Source organism: Amorphotheca resinae, assembly GCF_003019875.1.
Source record: "Amorphotheca resinae ATCC 22711 unplaced genomic scaffold M430scaffold_2, whole genome shotgun sequence".
Lineage (NCBI taxonomy): Eukaryota > Fungi > Ascomycota > Leotiomycetes > Helotiales > Amorphothecaceae > Amorphotheca > Amorphotheca resinae.
The window spans coordinates 1786185-1805088 of NW_020194472.1; the positions used below are offsets into that span (position 1 = coordinate 1786185).

General features: G+C 48.0%; 9 protein-coding genes across 9 annotated transcripts; 7 read left to right on the top strand and 2 right to left on the bottom strand.

The window, feature by feature from the left end:
- Positions 1 to 25: 25 nt before the first annotated feature.
- On the top strand, positions 26 to 1689 carry M430DRAFT_64095 (hypothetical protein; the record flags this gene model as incomplete). The annotated part of the gene is made up of 5 exons (XM_024869087.1): positions 26 to 112; positions 191 to 256; positions 381 to 467; positions 517 to 639; positions 687 to 1689. 5 exons carry the CDS (start codon positions 26 to 28, stop codon positions 1476 to 1478), a joined length of 1155 nt encoding a protein of 384 aa, XP_024724157.1. The 3' UTR covers positions 1479 to 1689.
- A 145-nt stretch (positions 1690 to 1834) lies between these two features.
- Positions 1835 to 3798, top strand: M430DRAFT_134090 (hypothetical protein). The gene is made up of 2 exons (XM_024862331.1): positions 1835 to 2252; positions 2366 to 3798. The coding sequence occupies exons 1-2, from the start codon at positions 1990 to 1992 to the stop codon at positions 3696 to 3698; spliced, it is 1596 nt and encodes a 531-aa protein (XP_024724158.1). The 5' UTR covers positions 1835 to 1989; the 3' UTR covers positions 3699 to 3798.
- A 232-nt stretch (positions 3799 to 4030) lies between these two features.
- M430DRAFT_25346 (hypothetical protein) lies at positions 4031 to 4977 on the bottom strand (the record flags this gene model as incomplete). The annotated part of the gene is made up of 4 exons (XM_024865231.1): positions 4031 to 4360; positions 4411 to 4601; positions 4654 to 4768; positions 4852 to 4977. The coding sequence occupies 4 exons, from the start codon at positions 4975 to 4977 to the stop codon at positions 4031 to 4033; spliced, it is 762 nt and encodes a 253-aa protein (XP_024724159.1).
- A 393-nt stretch (positions 4978 to 5370) lies between these two features.
- Positions 5371 to 6155, top strand: M430DRAFT_96281 (hypothetical protein; the record flags this gene model as incomplete). The annotated part of the gene is made up of 2 exons (XM_024869947.1): positions 5371 to 5470; positions 5518 to 6155. The coding sequence occupies 2 exons, from the start codon at positions 5371 to 5373 to the stop codon at positions 6153 to 6155; spliced, it is 738 nt and encodes a 245-aa protein (XP_024724160.1).
- Positions 6156 to 6271: 116 nt separating this feature from the next.
- Positions 6272 to 6713, bottom strand: M430DRAFT_64099 (hypothetical protein; the record flags this gene model as incomplete). Its single annotated transcript, XM_024869088.1, has 3 exons — positions 6526 to 6713; positions 6379 to 6469; positions 6272 to 6327 (listed from the first exon to the last, which is right to left on the bottom strand). The coding sequence occupies exons 1-3, from the start codon at positions 6664 to 6666 to the stop codon at positions 6272 to 6274; spliced, it is 288 nt and encodes a 95-aa protein (XP_024724161.1). The 5' UTR covers positions 6667 to 6713.
- Positions 6714 to 6882: 169 nt separating this feature from the next.
- Positions 6883 to 10337, top strand: M430DRAFT_33224 (hypothetical protein). Its single transcript, XM_024866319.1, has 6 exons — positions 6883 to 7171; positions 7233 to 7322; positions 7372 to 7650; positions 7742 to 7832; positions 7884 to 9167; positions 9218 to 10337. Exons 1-6 carry the CDS (start codon positions 7043 to 7045, stop codon positions 10246 to 10248), a joined length of 2904 nt encoding a protein of 967 aa, XP_024724162.1. The 5' UTR covers positions 6883 to 7042; the 3' UTR covers positions 10249 to 10337.
- Positions 10338 to 11318: 981 nt separating this feature from the next.
- Positions 11319 to 11872, top strand: M430DRAFT_203948 (hypothetical protein). Its single transcript, XM_024864286.1, has one exon. It carries the CDS (start codon positions 11420 to 11422, stop codon positions 11789 to 11791), a length of 372 nt encoding a protein of 123 aa, XP_024724163.1. The 5' UTR covers positions 11319 to 11419; the 3' UTR covers positions 11792 to 11872.
- A 1405-nt stretch (positions 11873 to 13277) lies between these two features.
- On the top strand, positions 13278 to 17596 carry M430DRAFT_16280 (hypothetical protein; the record flags this gene model as incomplete). Its single annotated transcript, XM_024863432.1, has 8 exons — positions 13278 to 13328; positions 13387 to 13472; positions 13526 to 13653; positions 13699 to 13882; positions 14075 to 14214; positions 14439 to 14900; positions 14951 to 16833; positions 16895 to 17596. The coding sequence occupies 8 exons, from the start codon at positions 13278 to 13280 to the stop codon at positions 17594 to 17596; spliced, it is 3636 nt and encodes a 1211-aa protein (XP_024724164.1).
- Positions 17597 to 18382: 786 nt separating this feature from the next.
- On the top strand, positions 18383 to 18762 carry M430DRAFT_33228 (hypothetical protein). The gene has a single exon (XM_024866320.1). The coding sequence runs from the start codon at positions 18417 to 18419 to the stop codon at positions 18750 to 18752; it is 336 nt and encodes a 111-aa protein (XP_024724165.1). The 5' UTR covers positions 18383 to 18416; the 3' UTR covers positions 18753 to 18762.
- Positions 18763 to 18904: the final 142 nt, after the last annotated feature.

An 18904-nucleotide genomic window follows, 5' to 3' on the forward strand; every position in this document is an offset into this window, starting at 1 on the left:
TGTTTCTGGTTGCTGAGTCGACAAAATGCTGGCAATCCGCTCATTCGCTGCCCCTGCGCGACGACAGTGCTTTCAAGCACCTGTGCGTGCCTGGGCACCCTCATCTATCCAAGTAAGGTCCCCCGCTGCAGTATGCAGATACAAGCTCCCACATTGAAGATTGGGTTTACTAATTGGTTTTACACCTCAGTCTCGACGCCACTACGCGACAGAGCAGGGAAAGGTTGCCGAATTCCTTGGACAGAAAGGCTCAGATGTAAGGCCCTCGTCCTTTTTGCGATAAAGAGATAAAGACCCAGGAGGCCGATCTATCCTGTTACAAGGAATTCCAGTCTGCAGATGTTTTCTATAGATGCTTTGAGTACTGACATTGCTTCAAGGGCCTCTACACAGTCAGCTTGATCGAGGGTGATGGTATCGGACCGGAAATCTCGCAATCAGTCAAGGATATCTTCGCGGCTGCCAAAGTATTAAATAACGACCAATCGGTGTGAAAAGTCAACTGACAAGTTAAAGGCACCAGTGAAGTGGGAACCGGTCGATGTCACTCCACAACTGAAGGATGGCAAGACTTCAATCTTGCCGGAAACCGTCGAGAGCATCAAGCGGAACAAGGTGGCTCTGAAAGGCCCGTTGGCTGTGAGTATATCGCTTCACTTGGTATATAGAGTTACTGACATGTTTAGACTCCAATTGGTAAAGGCCATGTGTCGCTGAACTTGACCCTCCGTCGAACTTTCAACCTCTTTGCCAATGTCCGACCTTGCCGCTCGATCGCAGGATACAAAACTCCTTACGACAATGTGGACACAGTCCTTATCCGAGAGAACACTGAGGGGGAGTATTCTGGCATCGAGCATGTTGTGGTCGACGGTGTTGTGCAGAGCATCAAGCTTATCACGAGAGAAGCTAGTGAACGTGTGTTGCGTTTCGCATTCCAATACGCACAAAATGTCGGCAGACCGAAGGTTCGCGCGGTCCACAAGGCTACCATCATGAAGATGAGTGACGGTCTCTTCCTTGGTACTGCCGAGCGTGTTGCCAAGGACTTCCCAGATGTTGAATTCGATGCCGAATTGCTCGACAACACCTGCTTGAAGATCGTCACCGATCCTACACCCTACAACGACAAAGTCCTTGTTATGCCCAACTTGTATGGTGACATTCTCTCTGATATGTGCGCTGGTCTTATCGGAGGTCTTGGTCTTACGCCATCTGGCAACATTGGAGACGAGTGCTCAATTTTCGAGGCCGTTCACGGATCTGCCCCCGATATCGCCGGGAAGTCCCTGGCCAACCCTACCGCGCTCCTGCTCAGCTCTATCATGATGTTGAGACACATGGGGTTGAATGAACATGCTCAGCGGATAGAGACCGCTATCTTTGATACCCTTGCGGAGGGGAAGTCTCTGACTGGAGACTTGGGTGGAAAGGCGAAGACTCACGAGTACGCCGAGGCCATCATCAAGCGTTTGTAGAAATACCGGCACCTGCTACTGTTTGAAGGGGTCATACATACATAGACTGTACTATGAATAAATGCATATTTTTCTGAAAGACTAACCATTCGGCGCACGCTCTAGTGACCGAGCCCAGGATTTCCTTGGTCCTTGTCTGTTTTTCTCATAGGGATAATGTCCTTAGTAACTTTCCATAGTATACTGCCATTCAACGATATTTAACTCTCGTCCGTCTCTGTGCTACATACCAGAGTAAACCGTGTCCAATTGAATAACACGTGATACATCAAAATCATCGTGCATCGGCAACCTTCGACAACAAATCCGACTCGCAAAACCCAAAGTAGAAAAGATGACAACCGCACTTCTATTCATTTCCAGAGTACAGCAGTCTATCTACCACTCTCGGCACATCAAGACTGAAAATTCAAGGGCTTCATGAGACAGAAATTTAACCGTCTTGGCTTTCAACGCAATTAGAGTGAGTACTACTCTTCCGGCCTCCTAGGCCCGGTATAGAGCTGCAAGAATGAAGCGTGCCTACACTGCAGCACTTACTGGCCAAGGAGGGGAAGGCAAGCATAAATATGAAGAACTCTTGTCATTGGCCGAGGAGGCCGATCGTGGTTCTCGAGCACCGGAGAGAACATCAATGGAGAAAGACACAGTGAAGTTGTCGCTTGTCGAGGTTGAGGGTCACCCGAAGAATTTCAGCAAAAGACAAAAATGTCGTTGGCACATTTTGGTTGCGGGCATTATCGGGACTCTACTCCTTTTATACTGGACTGTTGTGTAAGTCCTTTGGTTCCCATTTCTGCGGAGACTTAAGCCCGCACTTCTATATCCCTTCAAAACGCTCTCATTATAGCAAGTTCTCTGTAGTAGTCATTTCTAACAACAAACAGTCCCTATGGTCCCCCTGCTCCTCTATCATGTGATACCTGGCAACATGGGTTCATGTGCCAGCCCGAGATCTCTCAGTTTTGGGGCCAGTACTCCCCCTACTTCACGGTTCCATCAGAGATTCCTACGGAAGTACCAGATCAGTGCCAAATCAGCTTCGTACAAATCCTCTCCAGGCACGGTGCTCGAGATCCCACTGCATCAAAGACTAAGCGGTACAATGCAACAGTCCAGAAAATCCATGCCAATGCGACATCTTATTCGAAAGACTACGCTTTCATCAAAGACTACGAATACACTCTGGGAGCAGATCTCCTCTCTGTGTTCGGCGAGCAGCAAATGGTAAACTCGGGTAAAAAGTTCTATTACCGATACCAGGACCTCGCTCGACACGTTACGCCCTTCATTCGTTCATCCGGCCAAGACCGCGTTGTTGAATCGGCACAGAATTGGACGCAAGGCTTTCATGATGCACGTTTAGTCGACTTACCCTCTGCTCATGATGGCTACCCCTACTCTATTCTGGTAATCAGCGAGGATGCTGGACAAAACAATACCTTGGACCATGGTCTCTGTACCGTATTTGAGAACTCCACGGTTGGGGATAGTGCGCAGAAGGAATGGGTGGATGCATTCATCCCACCGATCACTACACGTCTGAATATGAATCTGCCCGGTGCAAACCTGACAGATGAGGATACCATTCACGTTATGGACCTATGTCCTTTCAATACGGTGGCCTCGCCAATCGGGACACTGTCCCCCTTCTGTAACCTATTTACAGAGCAGGAATGGCGGAGCTACGATTATTATCAATCTCTGGGCAAATACTATGGCTACAGTTGGGGAAATCCTTTAGGCGCAACACAAGGCGTGGGGTTCACAAACGAACTCATTGCTCGATTGACAGCTACTCCAGTTGATGACCACACGAGCACTAACCACACGCTGGATGATTCGGAGGAGACTTTTCCGATTGGAGCCGAGACCGCCCTGTATGCGGATTTTAGCCACGATAATGACCTCACGGGCATCTTCTCAGCGATGGGCCTATATAATGAGACGCAGCCGTTGTTGAATACGACGTTGGAGGATGTCCAGGAGATGAAGGGATATTCGGCCTCTTGGACAGTGCCTTTTGCGGCGAGGGCATATTTTGAGAAGATGACTTGTGTGGGAGAACCAGAAGAGTATGTCAGGGTCTTGGTTAATGATAGGGTGTTGCCGCTAAAGACTTGTGGCGGTGATGAGTTTGGGAGGTGTACGCTGACTGCATTTCTGGAGAGTCTGAGCTTTGCGAAAGCCGGAGGCCATTGGGAGGAATGCTCTGTATAAAATAGCTAGAAAGCTCTCTTGCCCTTTGAAATAGAGACCTTGATTCGGTTGTGATCAATTTCAATCACTGGAATAGATTTCAGTCAATAGAATTCATCTCATACACTTTGTTCCACAGGCGTATATGGTTGATAAAACGGTTCATATACATACGGGTCTGCAAGTACATCATGGCTTATTGGCAAACACCGACTCCCCATATTCATTATTTCCCAGGGATGCTAATCCGAACTCCTTTCATACCAAGCACGTGAAACATGGTATACGCCTAGCATCTAATACTCCCGATTCCATTTCCAGAAATGCAATTCAAACACAGAGGGTTCAGCCGGCTATAACAAGTATGCGGCCCCGCCAAATATCGTCATGCCTACTCCCGTCCACCAAAGTAGGTCCAAATCGATTCGATGAATGAGAGACGGTTTCTCAATTCCTCGTTTGATGTGCGCTGCATTCTTGTTTAGAGGTACTGACATTTCCGTTGAGTCTCTCTTCGCCTTCCCCGTCGCGGTTGCGGCGGCCGTTGTGGGGTTCATCGTAATCGTTGGAAGCATTTGAGGTGGGCTAAACGCAAGGAACATAGGATTCACTGGGGTGCCATCGAATTGGTAGAGGTCGAGACGTGTCAATTTCGTGTACGGGTCTTCATATACTTGCCATTTCTACAGCACATTAGGAGAAGCACGTTGTTTTTGAGTAAGAAACAACATACCTTCATGGTTTCTGACTGGTTGTAGCGTGTGTATGTGGCCAACCCTTTGTTATCAGTGCCACCGCATGGATCTGACAGCAATTGCCTGCCATCAACCGCGAAGGGCGTAAGGTCCAGCGATCCGTCTGCGTTCGAGGTGACCGTGCCGTGTTGGAATTGCATGATTGCTTGGGGACAATTGGGCTTCGTAGCTACTATCCATCAGTATCTCCCTACCTGTCCAGGCTTTACGATGTGACGTACGATTCGAAACGGCTCTGTAGTATGCCTCCTCGTAAAACCCATCTATAGTGAACGAATACGATATTCCCGTAAGACTTGGCTCGATGAAACTATCATTGACAGGATTATAAAACCCCTGCACCCCCAGATCAGTACTGCAAATCCTCTAAGGTCATCGTTGCCAACTCGAGAGCTCTTGTTCCAAGAATAGAAACTCACCGGACCAGTCAAGACTTTTCCAGATTTTGTAGACCATGTTCCGACGAGTGATGAGGGTATTTGTGCGCTGGCGGTAGAGGATAAAAGAGCACCGACGAGAAGTAACGACTGTAGGACGGAAGCCATTGTGGAATGTTGTTGTGTCGGAGTATTCCTGAGGTTCAAGCAAGATTTATTAGGGATGGGATCTCGCGGATCTCGTAACGGTGGTTGTGTTAGCGGCATCAGCCACAGGACGGGCGCCACGAAGACAGCCACACCGAAATCTTCTCGTGATGAAACAGGGAAACTGAAGTCCTGGTTACGCGGGAAGGAAGGCAATGGTCGAGACCCGGATTTACTATAAGGCCCCTCGAGACGTACTTGTTTGCAGCAAGGGTTCCAGTAATTGATACCGAATATCATAAATCCTTTGGTATTCGAATGGAAATGCAAAGCGTATCATGATCATAATCCCGTTGATATATCCATCGTTTTTGAGATTTTGATATGGGGAAGAGCACAGTTCAAGAAGAAACCATGGCCACACCTACAGTTTTGAAGTCTGCAAAGAAAGAGCTTCGTACCCTCATGAAGCAGAGGTTATCTGAGATATCAAACACATCCGTCTCTTCCCAAAGTAGGCCTACATAACCAGCGTTTCCAGAACTTACTAACCAGTGTCAGGTGCCGCTGTATTCAGGTGCATCCAAGATTTCAAGCCGTATCAAGAGGCAAAACGGATTGGGATCTACCTTTCTATGCCCACTGGCGAGATCCAAACAGATGCCATTGTACGACACGCACTTGGAACTGGAAAGCAAGTTTTTGTGCCTTACCTTCACAGGGCTCAAAACCCACCACCTGATACTCCCAAGTCAGTGATGGATATGGTAGACCTACGATCTGTGTCAGATTATGAATCGTTGAAGAGGGACAGTTGGGGAATACCGACTATTGGAGCAGAGACAGTTGAACAAAGAGAACGCATATTAGCAAAAGGAGCTCAACCACTAGATATGATTCTGATGCCCGGCGTGGCTTTTGAAATCGATCCAACTAGTGGATACGTCAGACGTCTTGGTCACGGAAAAGGTTTCTATGACTACTTCTTGGATAGATATAGGGACAATCAAGGATCACGGGTGGTGAGACCTTCAACCAGTCCAGGAACTGATGTATTGCTATATGGTCTGGCCCTCAAGGAGCAGATTCTGAAGTCCGAGGCTAAAGCTTCAGTACCCGTTGGAGAACATGATAGTCTTTTGCATGGTCTGCTGGTTGGAGACGGCACGATCTTGGGGGATCCTAGCACAAAAGAATAGAGCCGTATCAAACCCAAACTGGGTAATTCCGCCAAGTTGCAGTCCCTCAAATCCCATCGTGCCTTTTTATCGTCCCTAGATCACACCCAAACGCACAAAACGCCTTTTGATATCGTCTATCCGCTCAAGCTCTGAATCAACGACACATTATCTCCCTTCAACAGTATTTGACCTAGACCGAAATTAGTATGCTTCGAAAAGGAGCCTTTGATTTGACAAGTACCTAAAGACCTCCGACTCTCCTCAGTTGTTTTCGTGGCTTGCTTCACCTCCACGGCATCGTCAATAACCAAGTTCATGAATTCGTCAAAGCCCTGCGGCGCAACTGTCAGGACGAGATCACCAATGTACCCAGAGACTTGCAACTGACCCTAATTCTACCTTCAATCCTGATCGCCAGCTGCTCGTAAAGCCAGATCTGTACAGTCGAGTGTTGTTGTAGGAGTTTGAAGATGAAATTGATAGGAGGGAGAAGGACTTTGCGCCCACCTCCACTGCCTCCTCTGTTCATCTTGAATTTTAGGTTGACACCGGCGCTCAGAACTAGCAAGATTCTATCGTGATTCGAGTGTTGGGGTTCGAGACTGATTTTTGTGGTTGTCTGCCGTGGTGTTCCCAAATCCTGTCGCGACTTGAAGCTTCCTTGGGCAGCCTTGTCAGAATGGCGCTAGTGATTTCTTTGGAGACGTCGGCCCGTCCTCCACATTTACCTGCTTCATACAAAACGAACCGATAATCGACCCTCTACACTCCTTTTTTCGTCCTTTCAAACTCAAACACCTATCAGAAAAGGACTGACGATCATTTTCTCGGTTGGTGCATGCCTCTTCGGCGTATTTAGACCTCACTCGCCCTCATCCTCTACCCCACCTTCACGAATGGTAGCCATGGCTGCAAATGGAAGCGGGCCTCAACAGGCGTTTGCGCCTGTTTTGACGGCCATGTCAACCATGCGCGATGGACAGAGAGAACAAAAACAGGCGGCGCACTCGTACTTGGAGAAATTTCAAAAGTCGGTAGGTCAACCGTGAAGATGACTTCCCCACATCTGAGGCCGTAAGCTCATAGCTCTCGCAGACAGAGGCCTGGCAGATCACAATTGGAATCTTGCAGTCTCAAGTTGATGCTGAACATCAGATGTTTGCGGCTACAACTCTGAGAGGCAAGGTAAGGACATAAATTACCCAGCCAGTATGCTTGGAAGCTGACGAGCAAGGTCACCTACGATATCCAACAAATACCAGCAGGCGCATTACCCGAACTTCGAGATCAAATTTTAGGGCTTTTGAAAGTTTTTGCAGCGGGCCCGCGACCTATTCGAACTCAACTATGTGTTTGCTTGGCCATTTTAGCAATACAAATGATAGGCTGGAAAGATGTTGTGCAAACGATTGTATCAGCATTGGGTAATGAGGCTGAGAGCCATGCCTGTATCCTGGAGTTTTTGAAGGTTCTTCCCGAAGAAGTCACCGAAGGACGCAAGATCAATTTGACTGTATGTGGGCCGAAAGATACCATTCTGCGAGCATCAACGACTTAGAGTTGGCGAGAGAATACCAGTATCAGAATCTAATGCGTCATATTAGGAAGAAGAGCTATCTCAAAGAGCACAGGAGCTGTTGGGAGACAATGCTAGCCTTGTTGTAGGGCTATTGATCAGCTATGCTCAATCATCAGGTATGCATACCAGCCGACACTTAGATTCCACTTTGACTAAAGGATCCATAGATTCCGCGGCGACGAACCCCCAGCTTCTCGAAGTCATAACATCCTGGTTGCGAGAAGTGCCAGTAGGCGACATTGTGAATTCTCCTCTCTTGAATATCATATTTAACGCCCTGGACAACGATCGATCGTTTGAGGCTGCCACAGATTGTTTAGTTGCAATTTTCAAAGAAACTCGCGATGTGGATGAATATCTTTCTACGATCCAGATTCTATTGCCTCGGATTATCGCTCTACGTCCTCGTATTCAACAAGCAGCAGAACAGGAGGATACAGATCTATACAAGGGTATTACTCGTATCTTCGCTGAAGCTGGCGAAGCCTGGGTAGTCCTCATTGCACGTGAGCCAACATCGTTCCGCCCTATCGTTGAGGCCGTGTTGGAGTGTGCTGCCAGGGATATTGATAGGGATGCCATCGCCTTGACGTTTATCTTCTGGTATGAGTTGAAATTGTATCTCATCCTAGAAAGATACATTGAAGCTCGCATGCAATACGTGGATATCTATTCAAAGCTTGTGGATGTCATGATTAAGCAGCTAGAGTACCCAAGTCCGGATGGCGCTAATGAGGCTGACCTATTTGATGGAGATCGGGAAGCAGAGGAGAAGTTCCGCGAGTTCCGACATCATATGGGGGACGTCCTCAAGGATTGCTGCGAGATAATGGGCGTCACAGAGTGTCTTTCGAAGGTCCTTGTATGCATCAAGACTTGGATGGCTTCCTATGCCAGCCAAGCAACTGAAAACTCCGTCCCCCACTGGCAGCAGCTCGAGGCACCTCTTTTCAGTATGCGTGCAATGGGACGCATGGTGGACAAAGATGAAGATATCATCCTCCCGCAAATTATACCTTTGATTGTTCAGATACCCAACCACGAAAAATTACGCTTCGCTACGATCATGGTACTTGGTCGATATACGGAATGGACGTCAAACCACCCCGAATTCTTGGAAATTCAGTTTACGTACATTGTATCATCCTTTGGAACGGATTCCAAGGAAATCGTACGCGCGGCTGCCATGGCTATGAAATTCTTTTGTAGCGATTGTAAACATCTCCTTAGCGGGCAGGTGGTGCAGCTTCAAAACTTTTACGATCAAACTCTGGATAAATTACCGGGTATCAGTCAAGATGAACTGACTGAAGGTGTTGCGTCTGTTGTGGCAGTCCAACCGCCTGCTCAAATTTATGACCTACTGAAACTCTATTGCGATCCGCTGATGGCAAGACTGATGACAAAAGCCAATCTAGCTACGGACGAGGATGGAAAACTTGCAGTTGCAGGTTTGTACCCTATTTGTCTTGTGAAATCCTATGCTAATTTGTATTACCAGATCATCTGCAGTTGATAACTTTCTTCGTCCAGCTTGTCACCCCTTATGTGGAACCCGGTCAAGAGAATCCAGCCGTCAAATACTGCCAGGAAATATTCCCAGTCTTGTCGACCATCCTAGAATCATTCATCCAGTTTATCCCGATTTGTGAGCGAATTTGTCGTTGCTGGCGATACATGGTTATTTCATACCGCACCGCCATGGCACCTCTGCTACCCCAGATGGCTAACAAGCTAGCCAGCGGCTTTGCTGTTTCAAAGCAGGGCTGTTTCCTCTGGGTCACAAGTGCAATTTTACGGGAATTCTCCGAGGATCGAGAGCACGTCGATGAGCAGACAACAGAAGCCATCTATGCATTTTTCGAAGCGCAGTCAACCAATATGCTTCGAATGATGAGCAATCTTCCACCGCAAGACTTGCCTGATGTAATTGAGGATTTCTATCGCCTCCTGATAGATGCGCTGCTCTATTATCCCCACAAGCTCGTTCGATCAGAGTTGTTCTCACCTATATTCCAAGCTGCGATCGCCGCTTTAGCTCTCGAGCAAAGAGATCCCCTCTCGGCTTCTCTGCATTACATTCGAGATGTCATCGGTTATGGTGGCGATAATCCTCCCAGCTCAAGCAGTAGTCCCAACCCCCCAGAAATCCAGCACACTGTGCAAGAGCTCATCCTCTCCAACGGGGAGCAACTTGTCAAATCTATCATGGCAGGCATGATGATTACCTTCCCCAACGACTGTTTTTCAGATGGAAGTGGCGTTCTCCTCGGCCTCTTCGAGATCATGCCACAACAGACCACCGCCTGGGTCGACAAAACCGTCAGAATGTTACCACCAGGTACAGTAAGCGAGAACGAAATTGACCGCCTCTTGGCTGGTATCCGGGACCGACTTTCGCTTGGACGCGATGGTCTACGAAAGGTTCGCAGTCTTCTTCAGGACTTCACGAACAGCTATCGCCGACGATACGTCGCTCCTAGAGATGGCCTTGGGGATCTCGAAGCTACAAGATTCCGGTTCAATGGCTAGATATATGAATCGTTTATGTCTCTTCCGGGTTTTGATCATTTCTTTCGTCTCCCCTCTTTTTGATGCATGGCATAGCGGTGATAGGCGGGTAGGCGGATTTTCTTTTGCGTGTTTAGATGGAGGGGATAGCATGGTGGAGAGAGAAATGGACGGTCTCATAAGGGCCTAAGAAGGCCTTATGGACCGAAGTATTTGATCTTATTCTAAATACAATGAGCTAATGGATGGACGTATGGGATGTATGGGACGTATGGTCGCATGGACCGGAGCTGGATTTTGGCCATCTTAGGTTTGCAGAAATAACTCCTATCGGCAAACTGGACTGAAATGGATGAGCTTGACATGAGCGAGAAGGAATAAAATGGGAGGGGGGATAGTAGATACAATAGACAATCTATATCTCACATTGCTCTGAACATGATTTATGATGCTTGTCAGTTTTCCCTCTATGTAGAAGCTTACACTCAGCAAGAGTGCCAATTTCGAATCTCCCTCAACAACTTACCAACAACACCGAGGGATCTCCTGTAGATTCGGGCCAAGGAAGCCAATTCCATCCCAAAATAGCTTGGAGGTATCGTCCTCGTCTCTCTTTCGGGCTTGCAATCCTTCTGGAAGCGGCGACCCCACAACGAACAAAATCCCACCTCCCTCCTTAAATGAAACCACGAGCCTCGAGGGAAGAATTGACAGACACCGTTGGAAAGTGGCTTCATTGATGTCGCCCATGTTTCGTGATAAAAAAGTTGTTGGCTGAAAAGCGAGGGCTGAGATGTTAGGCGGTCGAAAGAGTGTCAAAAGACCCATGATCATAGGGTTCTCAGCCTGTCATCTAGACAAAAAAGATATTTAAAAGAAATAGGAAATATATTGAAGGAGCAAAAATGATATGTTGCGTGTATCTGCCCATTCGCGGAATCGAACCGCGGATCTTCTCATTTTCGAAGTTACGAGTGAGACGCTGTACCACTAAGCCAAACGGGCTGGTTTGTTGTAATGCATTGCCAGTACTTCGTTAATTACCAACGCCAACATCTGTGCAGAAATGTTCTGCAGGAAGGAGCACAAAGGCGTATTTTACCTTTTGGTCTGCATGATGGTACAAATACTCTACACAGGATACTCTCTACTCTATACTACCTAGGTACAACGTAGACCGTAGATTTGTATAATGTTACCGTCTTATCTGAACCTCGTGGTCCTATTACCGCCTTGGCCCGATCCAGCCAGCCAATACTCAACATGTCCTGCACGTGATATCCCGTGTTGCACTTTACCCAACCCTTTCTTTACCTTACCTTGCCTTTACCTACAACCCTGTGCATGGTTGCCATGGTATTATTGCCGTGCCCATGATTCATGCAACTCCTCCCCGCGGCCCATGTACCTGCAACACTCAGCTGTAAAGCCACCTCTATCATCTATGGCGCCAACACATTCACAAGCTCACAGCTCAGCCCTGAGTGGGGTCATCTGTTCTCTTCGTTTTCTTTTTCCCATGGCTTGCTTGAAGTATGCGTTCAGCCGTTGTCAACATCTTTGAGCCTCCTACTCCACGCGTTTACCCGTTGTAACCTTATCAGCTTGTTGTTCAAAGACATGCCGAGTTGGGCAGTTAACTGTGCCTCTCTACTGCTACCACGCATATAACGCGCAAAATCTCACCGAAGTTGTCGGCTGCGATAGGAGGGCGCCGACGTGTAGCTTGAAGCTGTGGCATAACCCGCATCCTGCGGGTTATATTTAGCCTAGGTCATCTTCATGTGCTTCGTATAATAGTACTCCACTCAACAGCACTGCAGTAATTGCTATCCCCTTCCCTTCTTACCTCACCTATCATGTTCCATCTCGCACCGTGTCTCGTTCTCGGCGGCCCAGTTCGCAGATTTAACACCGAGCGCCTACATATCTAGACGTTGCCGAGAACAGGCGATACGAGGTGACCAAGAGCAACCAAAGGCGTTCCAACTCTTGAGAGCCTCGCTCCTTGGGCTTCTGAGTACAGTAGTCCGAACAGGTTGAGTGCCTAGTAATCACCACCACCATGCCACGATTATATTGGTGGCGTTTTTCTCTCTGCCTTGGCCCTTGGCAGGTCGCAGCTCGCTTGCAGCCTTAGCGAGTAGAGGGGACCATATACAGTACCCCGTGAGTGATAATGGTTACCTTAGGTAAATCAGCGTTGAAAAGGCCATGGTATATCCTCAATATCAAGGCTGTTTTGGACGTTTACGTATCTGGAGATTATATAAAAGTTATGCTACTTTTCATGTGTCGTTAATCAGTACCATGTTGGGTAAATTCTGGGCTATTCTTGACTATATTTATCGCGCGATCATACTTCCCTAGGGCTACACGTCTCTACCTAGGTATGCAAGAGCATAATGGCCTGATGATCACACACAGCAGTAGATGATTATACTCTGTTATATAGTACGTATAACAACGATTTGCTGACCCCTATTAACTCGTATTCGATAGCTCACCCGTCACGCAAACCCCCAGGATATATCTTATCTGAAAAAGAGGGATCAGCCTAGTAGGGGTGGGAAATTTTCCGATTGGGTCTATCGCTGAGTTTTGTTGTTGACCGCCAACAATAGCATCTTCACATTGGACCGGGTCTGGACCTAATTCCTCCATTTTCCAGATGATGTGGTACTACTGTACCGTCGAAAAGCTGAAGGCTCTGGGAATCTCTGGGGTCTCGAAGCCCGGGAATTGTCCAGATACGGACGAACCATCTACAAGCTTACCCTATATCGTATACAATGCATATACCCCTGGCAGGAACAGGGACCAGCGTCACCAAGCTGAAGCTTTTTCTATTTCTCCTCACTCTGTACGAAGTATATCATTAACATTACTGCCTCACTTCCCCAGACCAGGCCAGATGGCGACTGTCGTCCCCGCTGTTACTGTCCTTTATAATCCGAAGGCCCCATGAGATATATAATTTTCTTCCTTAATTAGAATATCGTTGGCCCAATACTATCGCTACGCCCAGTACTGGGTGAGATCCTTGAACGATGGTGCGGAATCTTGGATATGCTCTTAGAGCAATTTCCTTGATATCACACGTGCGTTTCTCGATGGAAGTTGATACTTGTTTGGATAGACTGTTCTAATTGTGAACAGTTAACTAATGCTTTGACTATCGAGAGGAGAGCTCTTGTCATACCTTCCAATCTTCCAGGTAATTGGACATCTCAAGGATGTTATGTGTATGTTTTCATCATAAGTTCCCCAACAGTCAAGGAAACTCACCGCAATATAGGGATGTTGGCCGCACCCTGACTGGCGGAGGGTATGATGACAATGTGGCTATGACCGTTGAATCCTGCATTTCTTATTGTACTACTGCCGGTTTTACATATGCTGGGACAGAATACTCAACTCAGTGCTGTAAGTCATCTACTCAGGTGTATCGAATAAGTCTGACACCGTTAGTTTGCGGTAGCTCTCTGGCAACAGGATCAGGACTGGCCGCTTCCGGGGACTGCTCGATGGCTTGTTCAGGCAATGCCACAGAAGCGTGTGGCGGTCCAAACAGATTGAACCTTTTCTGGAGCGGCACAACCGGACCACAAATCAATCCTGGAAATGGAAGCTGGACCTTCTCTGGATGCTACGCGTGAGTAATTCAAATACTTCCCTTCGTTTTTATCTTTACACATCCTACCTGTCGATCAAGGGTCCCAGATGCTCTAGCGAGAGTTCCTATATCTTCCACATGCATTCCCCGAGAGCTGGTTGAAAGTGGTCCATCAATTCAAAATCACGTGCGCCATGCAACTCATTCATTGCTGACTTAACTTACCTCTAGAGAAGGGACCACTGGGCGAGCTCTGACCTATGGAGCTACCACAACCGGCGGGTCGTCATTGATGACAGTTGATCTCTGCTTATCCGCATGCCAAACAGCAGGCTATCCGCTTGCTGGAGTGGAATACTCTGGAGAATGCTGTAAGCTCTTACTTATCTCTAGTGTTGTGATAACCCGACCCGAGATAAATCTCTTCAGTCTCTTCAGCTTTCTGCGATTATCCGAACTGTTTCTGCAACTAAACTTGGATCCAATGCACCTTACATAAGTTGGGTTGCTGAAATTGTTTGGACAATCGCACAAATTCTGAGACGGCCTTGTCGTTTACTTCTCTTATATGACAATCTTCTAACTATTTCTGCAGATTGTGGCGACGCCATTGAGAATGGAGGTGCCCTCGCTCCAGATGGGTTGGCTGGTTGCAATATGCTTTGCAATGGCAACCATTCCGAATTCTGCGGTGGCTCCTCTAGACTTGGTGTTTATGATTATAAAAATGATGTGTCATTGCCTCCGTATACATCGACCTCAACCTCCCCCACAAGCTCAGTAAGCTTGCCGGTCCAGCCTACAACTTCCCAATCAGCGACGTTAGTGAGCTCTTCGGCTTTATCTCCAGTCTCCTCTTCTCCTGCGGCCGCAGCCCCAAGCCTTGGGCTGAAGAACGAAGTTGGGACCTATTCATTCTTGGGATGTTATACCGAAGCAACCAACGGTCGGGCACTCTCTGCCGCTTCATTCTATGATTATACTGCGATGACATTGGAAGATTGTGCAGCAGACTGCGCTAGTCATACTTACTTTGGTGTTGAATATGGAGGAGAATGTTCGCTGCACCTGTTCTCCCTATTGAACATACACTAACAAGATCGACAGGTTACTGCGGCGATACTATCAATACTGGATCTGTTCTTGCTACCAATCAAGAGGATTGCAGTTTCGTATGCGCAGGCGATGAGTCCGAATACTGTGGTGCCGGAAATAGACTGGAGATGTACTCGCGAGGCTCAGCAGTGGCCTCTAGCACTTCTGGAACAGGGACAGTCGTACCTACATCAGTCGTCTCTAGCTCTTCGACAATACCCATCTCCGTTAGCAAGCCAGTCCAAACGGGCTTCCCTGCCAACTGGACATACCAAGGATGTTACGTTGATGGTACTAATGGCCGTATTCTGAACCACCAATTGGATGATAACCAACAACTCACTCAACAGTCATGTGTTGCAGCGTGTGTAGCAGCAGGATATACAATTGCAGGAATGGAATACGGCATCCAATGCTTCTGTGATAATCAAATTTATAATGGGGGTGCTCTTGCTGCTGCCCAAACAGACTGCAATATGGCCTGTGGAGGTGATTCAACCGAGATGTGCGGCGCAGGAAACAGGATGTCACTGTATTCTCTTGGAACTCCGCAAGCCTACCAGGCGCCATCTATTCAGAAAACTGGCTTACCTGCAAACTGGGTATACCAAGGATGTCTCCAGGACAACATTCCTTCAAAGGAAGATGCAAACGAGATTGTATCGACGTTCCCCTACCAGGTCTGGAATAACGCTTCCAACACGCCAACTGCGTGCATTGAACAGTGTCAACTGTTTGGTTACAACGCCGCTGGATTGGAGTACGGTTCCGAGTGCTACTGCGGTGACGTCGAGAATATTTATGTTGCCTCAGCTCCGGGCGTGTCAACAGATCCAAGCGCCATCCAGTATTACACTCGAAGTGCCCAGCCACAAACTGTTGATGATTCACAGTGCAATTCTGTCTGTTCTGGTGATGGTCAACACCTCTGTGGGTCGGGAAACCTGTTGACATGGTATGCCTATGAAGGCCCCACTCCTCTCTACAACTGGGAATTCCCCACAGGTGATGCCGCTGGGACATACACATTTTTGATTGGCGGTGTTGTCGTCCCCCTAATGACCTCACAAGTGGTAACTGGAAAGGTCACCTTCACCGAGAAATATGGCTCTGGTGAGCCAAATGGAACCGGAGCTTATGAGCTTGATCTCACTGAGATTGACAACTGGGATCTCGCTTGGAGGTCAATGACTGGAATGCAGACCGACGTGTTTTGCTCTGCTGGAGTCACGTTGCCCGATAAAGCCGGACGGCAGGTTACAATTGGAGGATGGGCCGGCGAATCAAACTTTGGTATCAGGGTCTATTGGCCTGACGGATCTGCTGGAGTCCCGGGCAAGAATCAATGGGCAGAGGACCCTGGTGTTCTTTCGCTACAAGTCCCACGATGGTACCCAACAGCTATGATAATGGCTAATGGATCCATGCTCATTGTGGGCGGTGAGATTGGAAGCAATGATGCCGAACAGCCCACGCTTGAACTTCTCCCGGCGACGGGTGTGCCAGATCCATCTACAACAAGCGGTTATTCTAACACAACTGTTTATTTGGAATTCCTCGATCGGACCGCCCCTTTCAACCTCTACCCGTACACCTGTGTTATCCCATCTGGTATCTTTATTGCATATTACAACGAGGCGCGAATCCTGGACGAGGTAACATTTGAGACAATCAAGACACTGCCGAACATTCCTGGTGCTGTCAATGACCCGACCGGTGGACGTACTTATCAACTGGAAGGATCTATGGTCCTGTTACCTCAGCATGCACCATACACTGATAATCTACAAGTCTTAATCTGTGGTGGTTCTACTTCTAATGGTGGATATCCTATTGACAACTGCGTGTCAACCGCACCGGAAGATCCAAATCCTACGTGGACTATTGAAAGAATGGTATGCAAATTATTCCAAACTGAAGTTGTTCTTGTAATACTGACTCCTTTCCCTTTCACAGCCCTCCCGGCGAGTTATGCCTTGCATGGCAGGTCTCCCTGATGGAACTTACCTCATCCTGAATGGCGCTCAGCACGGTGTTGCTGGGTTTGGCCTGGGCGGTTCTCCGAATTACAATGCCATTCTCTATGATCCTACCAAGCCAATCAACAATCGTATGAGTGTTATGGCAAACACGACAGTCGCTCGTCTTTACCATTCAGAGGCTATTGTACTGCTTGACGGACGAGTTCTGGTTTCCGGATCCGATCCCACTGGCGATTACACAGACCCTGGCGGTGAGTGGCCTGAAGAATACCGCGTTGAAGTGTTCACGCCACCTTACCTGCTGTCCAACCTCCCACGACCAACATTTACCCTTTCAAGCACAGATTGGGACTGGGGCGAGACGATTACTGTTACGATTACTTCTGGTGCTATTCCTGCCGCCAACGTTAGGGTCTCGATGCTAGGATCTGTAGTGAGTACTCACGGGAACGCTATGGGGCAAAGGACCATCTTCCCGGCTGTATCCTGTACAGACAATGTCTGCCAGGTCACAGCTCCACCCGATGCCCACACTGCGCCACCAGGTTGGTTCATGTTCTTTGTGCTTGACGGACCTACCCCATCCGTAGGCCAGTTCATCCGCATTGGCAAAGACCCGGCTGGATTTGGCAACTGGCCAGCGAACCTTCCTGGTTTCGATCTACCTGGTGTTTAGGCAGATCCTCGCTCTAAAATCCTGTCATTTAGTTATGTAAATTTATCTTTATAGATTACCCAACACTCTTTTGTTCTGCCCTACCTACTTAATATGAGCGAATCTGAGGTGGTCTGGAGAGGATATATCTGGCGCAAGGATGGCGCACGATGAAGGAAAATGTTCGGATGGCTGAATGGTTGGATCCAAATCTAGCTTGCATTGAATCTCTTGGATACCAAAGATGATATATACAGCGAAACGGAGAAAAGCAACAAGACATCAAGGAATAATAAAAGGACCAATCATGCAAAGACTTCTTCCATATTTAGCTTGCCCCTTTTTTCAGCGGGGTAGATGTCCTGAAGCACAGACCATGTATATCACGTGAAACAAACGTGATTGAATCTTGGTCACGCTCCGCAGTCCCATTCTTCTCCAAAATCAGCAATGTGATGAGGAAAATCGGCCTGGCAAAATGAACTCTAAAATCGAAGATCTTGAGTTAAAACCTCTCCTCCTCGTTGGGGGCCAATCGTCTCGAATGGGGACCCGTAAAGAACTCTTACCGTTCCCGGACGGCCGGCTCGCGTTTGAGCATTCTCTTGACACGCTCCATAGCGCAGTCCCTTCAGCTACTACAATATACATCTCTCTTCACGAGCCAAGTCAATTTTCGGCCCTTGAATCCAAGGTTGAGGAGGCTTCCAAACCGTCGAATGCCAATACGGCGACTTCCAATCACGATCATGATCACGCCCCATTCCCTGCCATCAAGCCGATTTTCGATGATCAGGAGAATGATATCGGGCCCGCGGCTGGTCTTCTGGCAGCACACACAATGTTCCCAGACTCCAACTGGCTCGTGTTGGGATGTGATTATCCTCTCTTGCCACCTACAGCATTACAGCAACTTGTTCTCGAGTACTCATCACCTATCACTTGTTTTCTGAACAAGGATGGATTTGCGGAGCCGTTGCTGGCAATATGGAGTCCAGAGGCGCTGCAGCAGCTGAAAGAGAATGCTGCACAGGGAATGAATGGGATGAGTAACGTGATCAAGCAAGTTAATGGGAAGATGATTCCACCTTTGCGCCAGGAGTGGATCATGGGTGCGAAGACCAAGGAAGAGTGGGAGGAGGCAATGAAGATTGTGGAATCAAGGAATCTACGTTAAAATTCTCGTCTCAAGATCACTTTCGCTCTTCGTTTTGATACACGCATCTCCTCCTTCTGATTACCCCCGACTCGGCGTCATTACGCCCTGCCGGAATACAAACCCAACAATCGCCATCCAGCAAAGGTCTAATCTTGTTGGAGCCTTGTTCA